Source organism: Heloderma suspectum, chromosome 3 (assembly GCF_057233095.1).
Source record: "Heloderma suspectum isolate Gila_16-S chromosome 3, 16-S_ref, whole genome shotgun sequence".
Lineage (NCBI taxonomy): Eukaryota > Metazoa > Chordata > Lepidosauria > Squamata > Helodermatidae > Heloderma > Heloderma suspectum.
Window position 1 is genome coordinate 22,126,365 of NC_139460.1, and position 8,636 is coordinate 22,135,000.

At 48.5% G+C, this 8,636-nt stretch overlaps 1 protein-coding gene across 1 annotated transcript in view; it reads right to left on the bottom strand.

The window, feature by feature from the left end:
- Positions 1-5,347: 5,347 nt before the first annotated feature.
- MTMR2 (myotubularin related protein 2) overlaps positions 5,348-8,636 on the bottom strand; it is a 40,255-nt gene continuing 36,966 nt past the window's right edge. Inside the window, exons 14-15 of the mRNA XM_084842643.1 lie at positions 8,070-8,246; positions 5,348-7,066 (exon numbers count right to left, since the gene is read on the bottom strand). Of these exons, the coding sequence (XP_084698769.1) occupies positions 6,905-7,066; positions 8,070-8,246 (339 nt within the window). The 3' untranslated portion in view covers positions 5,348-6,904. The remainder of the gene's footprint in view (positions 7,067-8,069; positions 8,247-8,636) is intronic.

Here is an 8,636-nt window from a genome sequence, read left to right on the forward strand (position 1 = left end):
CACATTCTTCTGTGTTCAAAATTATATTTCTATGTTCAAAAGACATTTTTCTCCTTCTCACAATACTAGAACCTGGGCTCATCCCATGAAACTGGTGGGAGATTCAGGACAGATAAAAGGAAGTACTTCTTCACACAGCATGTAATTAAACTATGGAATTCACTACCACAGGATGTAGTGACGGCCACCAATTTGGATGGCTTTAAAAGGGGGTTAGACAAATTCCTGGAGGAAAAGGCTATCAATGGCTACTAGTCCCGATGGCTATGTGCTACCTCCAGTACCAGAGGCAGTGAGCCTATGTACACCAGTTGCTGGGGAACATGGGCAGGAGGTGCTGTTGCACTCACGTTCTGCTTGTGGTTCCCTAGTCGATGGCTGGTTGGCCACTGTGTGAACAGAGTGCTAAACTAGATGGACCCTTGGTCTGATCCAGCAGGGCTCTTCTTACGTTCTTACCTTGTGCCCCATAAACTCGCAAAACACCATCAAAGCACGAGAGTGGCAGAGAACATTTGGGTATTCAGTTTATAATATCTCTTTCCTTGAGACAATACACGATCAATAATCATGTTAAAAAAACAACAAGATGCAGAAAAGCTGTCATCTATGGCAGCCTTCCCCAACCTAGGACCCTGTAGATGTGTTGGAGTATAGCTCCCATCATCCCCGGTCAGCATGGAGCTGATGGGAGCTGTAATCCAACATATCTGAAGGGCACCAGGTTGGGGCAGGCTGGTCTACAGTAAGTTCATACAGTCAAGTGGACTGCTGAGCAGGTTTTGCTTTACACGAAGCGGAGTGGTAGAATTGACTGTACAACTTCAGACTGCAGTGGGGGAAATCACATTTTACCCCCCCCATATGAAACACAACCCTACAGCTAGAAAATTAGCACACCAGGGTTGGGCTTTTTCTTCCTGGGAGGGTAGATGTTTTGTTGTCTTTACTTGCAGGGAGCTTTTTATATGGGGAAGAATCCACCCCCCCCACACACACATACCCCTGCAGTCAGAAGTGGAACAGTTCCCTCTTACCATCTCATTCTGCTGCACATATAGACCAGGCCTAGGTCGATACAACCCCGCCCCGAACAGTCACATCTCTACATCACCATCATCACAACTTCACAAAGAAATAATTGTGTGCTATGCTTCTGAGTAATACAAATGGCTGCTGTGGCTAACAAAAAAAGGAACATAATACCATTACACTTTATAAATTCAGAGTGGTCCCATACTTGTCTACTGGGATCTCTGCCTCAAATGAGATGCTGAGACATTTGGAGTGATTGGCATCCAGTTCTCCATGCAGAAGGATGTGGATGTGGATGAACACACAAGAAAGTGGAGAATACTGATGGTTAAGGGCTCTGGAAGGGACTTCTCCAACCTGGGTCCCTCTAGATCAGCCGTCCCCCAACCAGGAGCCCTCCAGTTGTGCTGAGCTACTGCGACAAATCTGTCCTACAACTCCCAGCATCCCAGGATGCTGGGAGTTATAGTCCAACACATCTAGTAGGCACTATGTTGGGAAGGTTGCTCTAGATAGTTTGGACCGCACTCCCATCACAACCCTTACCACTGGCCATGCTAATTGGGCTGATGGGAGTTGTAGTCCAAAACAAATGGGCAGACCCAAGTTGGGGAAGACGGCTCTAGAAAAAGCCTGCTTTTAGCCTAGAGTCGGGCTGTGCAGAGCTCCATGGCTCAGGGATTGCTTCAGTTTGGTCCTCCTTGTGTCCATCTCCTCCTAGAAATGAAACGGAACAAGCAGTGCCAAATTCCTCCATAGCTGATGGTGAGGAAAGATACCAGACATCCCCGACGTGGTGCCCACTAGAAGTTTTGGACTACAACTCCCACTATCCCTAACCGTTGGCTGTGCTGGCTGGGGGTGATGGGAGTTGTCCAAAACATCTGGAAAGCGCCACATTGGGCAGGCCGGCTGTGTCCCCTGCATATGTTCTGCAATCTCCTTTGTCCTGGGAAAGGAAGAACACACTGGCTTGGAACATGAAATCTTACCCACCTAAGAAACTGTGCTTGGAAGTGAGGCCAGGGCAGTAGCTGTGAACCCTTCTCTCTGTGATCTATCTGCCCAAGACTAGCCTACCATAGGAATGTTGGAAGATGCCTTGTACCAGGACAGACTCTTTGTTCATCTAGCCAGATATTGTTAACTGACTGGCAGGAGCTCCCTGAGATCTCAAGCAGAGGACTTTCTCATCTCCTGCCACCTTATTCTTTCACCTGGAGATGCCAGGCATTGAATCTGGGACCTTTTGCATGCTAAGCATGTGCTCAACCCATGGAGTTATGCTTTCTCCAGTGGAGGCTGGTGGCTCCTGTGAAATTAGGCCTGACTAGGCCTTGTAAGTAGTTTGGTTCAGGCGAGGTGCCTGATGGAATTGAGTGTGTGTGTGTGTGTGTGTGTGTGTGTGTGTGTCTGACCATGAGAAAGTAATTGTAACTTGCTCATAAGCAAGGAATTCCTATCCACCAAAGTAACTCATCCCTAAAGATATGAAGGCCGCTGTGCTGATAAGACTGTTGCTGAGTACTAATTGGTTTCTGAGCATTCTTAGTGTATTTTCTTTGTTCTCCGACTTCCGAATAAATGTATCCTGATTCTTTTATTTGGGAGAGACACCGTTTTGTCCGTCTCTCCCACAGCCGTGATGTGCTTTAATAAATTTCTGACTGTTCAGTCTAACCTGCCTTGGATATTTCCTTAACACTCCCATTTCAGTGGGGTGGTGAATCCGCTCTGGGTTTCAGTCAGAACTCTAAAGGAGCTATCCAAGGGGCTGAAACCATTTTGGGGATAGGGTTCAGCACTTTGGATAGCTCCTTTAGAGCTCTGACTGAAACCCAGAGTGGATTCACTACCCCACTGACATTAGAGGCACCAGCCCCCACTGTGTTTCTCCCACACCATTTGCTAAGCAATGGCATGGGCGGATGGGGGTAAAGGAAGCAAAGGAACTATTTAGACTGCTAAAACATTTAAAAGGATGAAGAGAAGTAATTATTTGTGTTTCCTGAGCAGAAACAGTGGATCTGAAACAGGGACCTGGGAAATGCAGGTTTCCAGCCCCCCACCCCCAGCCCCACCTATGGCTCAACAAGCTGCATCTGCTGAAATGGACTCAACGACGCAAGCTAGCAAAAGCCCTGCTTGAATGTTACAGATGTTGATTTAAGGCCAGGGCTGGACTTTCCACTTCTTCGGGTGGAAGCAAGACAAAACATGAACTGCCTTGGCTGAGGTCACCCATTTCAGACTTTAGTCAGAGGAGGAAAGCAAGGAACCAGGGCATGCTCAAGGATGCTGGCGGCGTGTGTGTGTGTGTCTGTGTGCAGGCAAAAACCAGCCATTCTGACTGAGACCCAGAGAGGATTCACCACCCCACTGACATCGGAGCTATCTGCCGCCACTGCTTGGGTTCCTTCTGGGGGTGGGAAGGGTTTTGCTCTTTCCTAGGTCTCAAAAACCTTCAGTTTATCTTAGCTGCATGCTCAACTAAAGGCACACCTTACCACAGGAGCGGTGAACCTGTAGCCCTCCAGACACTGTTGGGACTTCAGATGTTGCTGGAGAGTTAAAATGGGGAGGATGGGGGGAGGGTGTCCCTTATATGTAAATATTGCAGCTGGCAATGTGCCCCAGCGGAAGGACTTTTGTTCTAAAACACATCGGGCCAGGAATAAATTTCTGTTCTAGCACCTGGACATTCTTTGCCTGCCAGTGTTGCTATCCCAAGTTTTGTATTTGTTTTGGACTTGGACCCCTATCACCCACAGTCAGCATGGCCAATGGTCAAGGATGGAGGGAGTGTTAGTCCAATAACATTTGGTGGACCACAGGTTGCCCGCCTTCACCTTACCATATCGGACCAACACATCTGTTCAATACTGGTAAGCAAAGCCGCTCAGCAAGCAGAGATGTTGGCATGATGCTCCTTCCTTCTCTTGCACACCCACAGAAACAATGCTGGCAATTTGAGGCAACTTTTGGTACAGAAGGTGGGCCTTTATGGTGTATAGATCTGGCATCGCAAAACACCATGAGCACATACCCACATCACTGAATACTGGGGATCTAGGATCTTTCCTCAACCTGGAGCCCTTCAGTTGTTTAGGGACTGCAACTCCCATTTCCCAATGGCCATGCTGGCTGGGAATGATGGGAACTGCAGTTCCTAAACATCTGGAGGGCACCAGGTTGGGGAAGGCTGGCCTAGAGGACTGCAACAGGGATGCGCCTGCCCACAACACAGACACCACATTCTCTTTTCAAGTTGCTACAACAATGCTACAGATCAGCCTTCCCCAAGCTGCTACCCTCCAGATGTGTTGGGCTGCGACTCCTATCGTGCTCAGCCAGTATGGCCGTTGGTGGCTGGGGATGAAGGCAGTTTCCATCCAATACATTTGGGGGCACCAGGTTGAGCATGGCTGCTGGAGATTCAAACAACAGATACCCAGTTGTCAGAAAACGGAGTTACACCACTCACTGGCTCTCACTTCACAATGGAACTTTTATAATCATCCCACCAGCCCAATGCAGAAAGACTAATGTATTGGATGCCATTATTAGCATGGTGAGGGAGGAAAAAGTGCAGCCTTTCCCCCCAAATTTTCCCTATTTCAAGGGCACGAAGGATAGGATTTGCCCTCCCTGCAAGCTTCATAGTTGTTGTTCTTTGCCAAAAACAACAGAGAGCAAAGGAAAATTGAAAGTCTCCTTTGGGGGGAAGGAAGACTCCCATTGCTGGTCCCTCTTAGTGACCTGGTTCACACGTAATGGCAACTCAAGAGTATGGGCTGTCGTTGAATCGTGGGTTGTTTTTGAAATGTGGGTTGTCGTTACGTGCGAACCCTGCACTATGGCTTAAGTATGGGATGTTATCTACAAACACCCCAGAGTTCGTAACCCAATAACAAACCATGGGTCCTCTTCTTGGGCTGTTCGTGGTTAACAACCCATAATTAAACCATAGTGCAGGGTTTGCAAGTAAAGACAACCCACAGTTCAGCGACAACCGGTATTCAACCCATAGTCTGGGTTGTCGTTACATGCCACCTTGTCCTAACATTAGTGTCATAGTGACAGATGCTTGCTGCTACTGATTTGGACTACAATACCCGTCAGCCCCACCAGTGGTCATGGATGATGGGAGGTGTAGTCCAAAACATCCGGAGGGCACCACTTTGGAGAAACCTGGGCTGGAAAATGTCTCATCTAAAAAGAAAGGGAGAAGTGGATGTCACCTGGAAACCCTGTTTCCGTTCAGTTTCAGTTAATAAGACATTTCTGCTTCTATTAAATAAAACATTGCTTTAGCACTTGAAGAAGGTTAACTATATTTCATAGCAAATTACTTGCAAATAGTACCTGGACCTTGATAAATATGAAGCTCCAAAACTTTGCAACAACTCTCCCTTTTTTTAAAATCCCCCAAACCAGGAATTCAACTTTTCTACTGAGCCATTGTCTGTTGTCCCGAGTCTAGAAAGAATTTAATTTTCAACAGGGAACCCCCCACCTCCTACCACTGATGAATGTTGGTAGCTGTTGACGTCACCTCTCCAATCAGGGGTGGGCAGGATGCTGATGCCCCCCCCCGTGAACCATGGCTGCTGCTTCCTGTGCTGGTTCCTCACAGCTGGAAAAATCCCTCAACAAATATGGCGGCAATGCACACGCAGCATCAGAGGACCTCCTATTAGCACCCATAGTGTATCTGCTTCATCCCTATACTAAGATGGCAAACTTACGACATACAGATTGCTGCCATCTTTGCTGGGGGAACCAACAGGCACATAAATGGCCCATAGGTCACTCAAGCCTGCCCCAACCTGCATTAAGCACTTGACATGACAAAATTGGGCTCTTTGATTTCCCGTCTTGCGAAGGTGTTTCCCTGCCACTCTGGGGACCAAAAAAAGTGCCCTTTGTTGACAGCAGTTAGAACCGCACAAGTTCTTAGACGTGTGCAGGCACACTGGAGTTTCTTTCTCTCTTTCCCCCCCTAGGATGGAGCTCTCGGTGTCGCGTTGCAGTCCGCTTCTGAATTCCTCTCAGGTTTTGGGAGCAGCGTGTTGTGCGGCGAAGGTGGGATGGGGAGTTCGGCAAGCCCCAACGTGCGCATCAGGAGTCCCTGTCCCGGCTGACGGGGCCCTTTGCGTTCAGGCCACTTGGTCTGGCGTTTGCATGCTGCCGGTGAGTCTGCACACTCTCCGGGTCAAAGCAAAACGGACTGCTTAATGCAGCCTTCCTCTACCTTGTGCCTTCCAGATGTGTTGGACCGCAACGCCCACAATTCCCAGCCAGCATGACCTCCAGATGGCTTGCAGTTGTGGTCCAACACATCTGGAGGACACCAGGTTGGGGAAGGCTGGTGTAACACCTTGAGCTCAATGAACAAGTGTCCTAGTTTTGACTTAGGAGGCCGATGCCAAAGGAGGCTGGTGGCTCCAATGTCAGTGAGGCAGTGAATCTTCTCCGAGTTTCAGCCAGAAACAGAACTCTAAAGGAGCTATCCAAGGTGCAAAGCGTAGAGTTCTGACTGGTTGTGACTGAAACCTAGAGCGGATTCACCGCCCCACCGACATTGCAGCCACCAGCCTCTACTGGCCAACGCAGCTAGTTTCCTTCTAATTAGCCATCAAGAAGATTAATAACATATAAGAGGCTTTTTAAAAAAGCTTTCACTTCCGGTAGTGTTACAGCCCTAATAAAATACTCCTGGAGGGACATAGCATAATAAATAGAGCGTCTAGACTCCAAGATACCTGCTGTCTAAAGTTCAGAGATCTCTCTTCCAAGCCTCCTTTTCTAGAAAGGCAGCCTCGCGACAGGGTTCTGGAGGGATTATAATCAGTGTGTCTGCGCCGTGCTATACAACAGTCTGGACCGGGGTAACGCACTGGGCGGGAGAGCTGGCCCTCTCGGAGGACGGCGTGGAGCGGTTGGTGATTTCTCGCTGAAGCTCGTCCACTTTCTTCTGAAGCTCCGCCCGTTTTGCCAGGAGTTCCTTGTAGCGGTTGTGCACCGGCTCCTAACGGCGAGACAAGAAGCACCCCGCTCAGTTCTCAGGAGAGAAAACCACAGGATAACCACAACCCATTTTCAATGCCAAAACTAAGTGCTGCAACATGGAGAAGTAATAAGGAGAGCGTACCGAATACACCAAGGGCCAACCCGAGACAGTTTGCCGCCTGACAGCAGAGCAGCAAACAGTGTCCTCCTTGCCCCCCACAGGTACTATATGCTGGACTGGAAGCCAGCACAGCTGACGTATCGGCCAACGGAGTATTGTGAGCAGGCAAACTGGTATTCTGAGGGTCAAATTACACGTTACATTAATTGTGTAGCATGTAGCTGAGCCTATATTTTATATTCCAGAGTAAGTGCGCATGGCCCCAATTTGGATCGGAACCAGCACACACTCGGAGGGGAGGATTAAACCTCCCCCCAACATCCATTTGCTTCCTAAAATTCTGCCCCCTCCCAGGTGGGGATAAAAAAAAAAGAGTGAGATTTTTTCTTTTTTTAATCCCTGCACGGGATGGCGGGGAGCAGAATTTCAGGAAGCAATCTCAGAGGGAGGGCAGGTTTAATCCTCTCCTTCCAGCACACAGTGGTCCTGATCAGGCCTAGTGCACTTTCTCTCATGTAAAAAAACAGGAATCAGTTCAGCTATGTAGTACACAATTCACATAGCATGTAATTTGACCATGAACCAGACAATTAAGAGATTTGCTAGCAACTCTTACTCAGTACAGTTCTGAAAACAAAAGTCACCATTATGTACCAAAGAATCAGGGGCGGGGATTTTACAACCTCCTCAAGACTCTGACTGGTTTCTGATCCTTGAAACAGAAAAGACACCATCCTGTAATAAGTACACAAAACCATGCACCAAAGAACATCTAACACAGCAGTTGCAACGGAACAGAAATCCTGCGTATTGGAAATGCAATGGCCAGGAATATATAAAATGGAGAAGAAAGTCTGATGCTCCGGATTTTGAGCCAAATCCGCCCAATAAACCAGCTCACCTGTGGTTTCATCCGTGGATTCCACCGGATGTAGTACCCGACCCAAAGCTCTAGATGGCGCATGCTAGCCACGGGATACAAAATGTGGTTGGTATAGCTGGCGTACAGAGGGTTGGTGAAGTCTTCAAGCTGGCTGTTGATATAGGACCACAGAGACACGGTCTTTTTTGGAAGGCCCTGAAAACCAAAGCAGGGAGAAAATTCCTTATTTGTGGCATATCAGGGCAACGTTAATGGCTGTGGCACAGTTCAGCGGAACTCAGAGCTGCAGCAGTTCTCCGGAGGAAAATCCAGAGAGCAGTTATGGGAAAGGACGACTCCCGCCTTGTGAGGGCAATGCATCCTCCAAGCGTGCCATTTGCTTTCTCCGGTATGAATGAATGGCTGCGTCCATTCCTCTAGGGCAGGGCTGGAGCGACCCGTGGCCCTCCAGATGTTTTGGCCCAGAACTCCCATGATCCCTTACTCCTGGCACTAGGGCTGATGGGCACTGTAGGCAACATCAGGAGGCTCATAATTTGCCCACCCCTTCTATAGGGAAAAGTGCTGCACTTGGGGGAACACAGT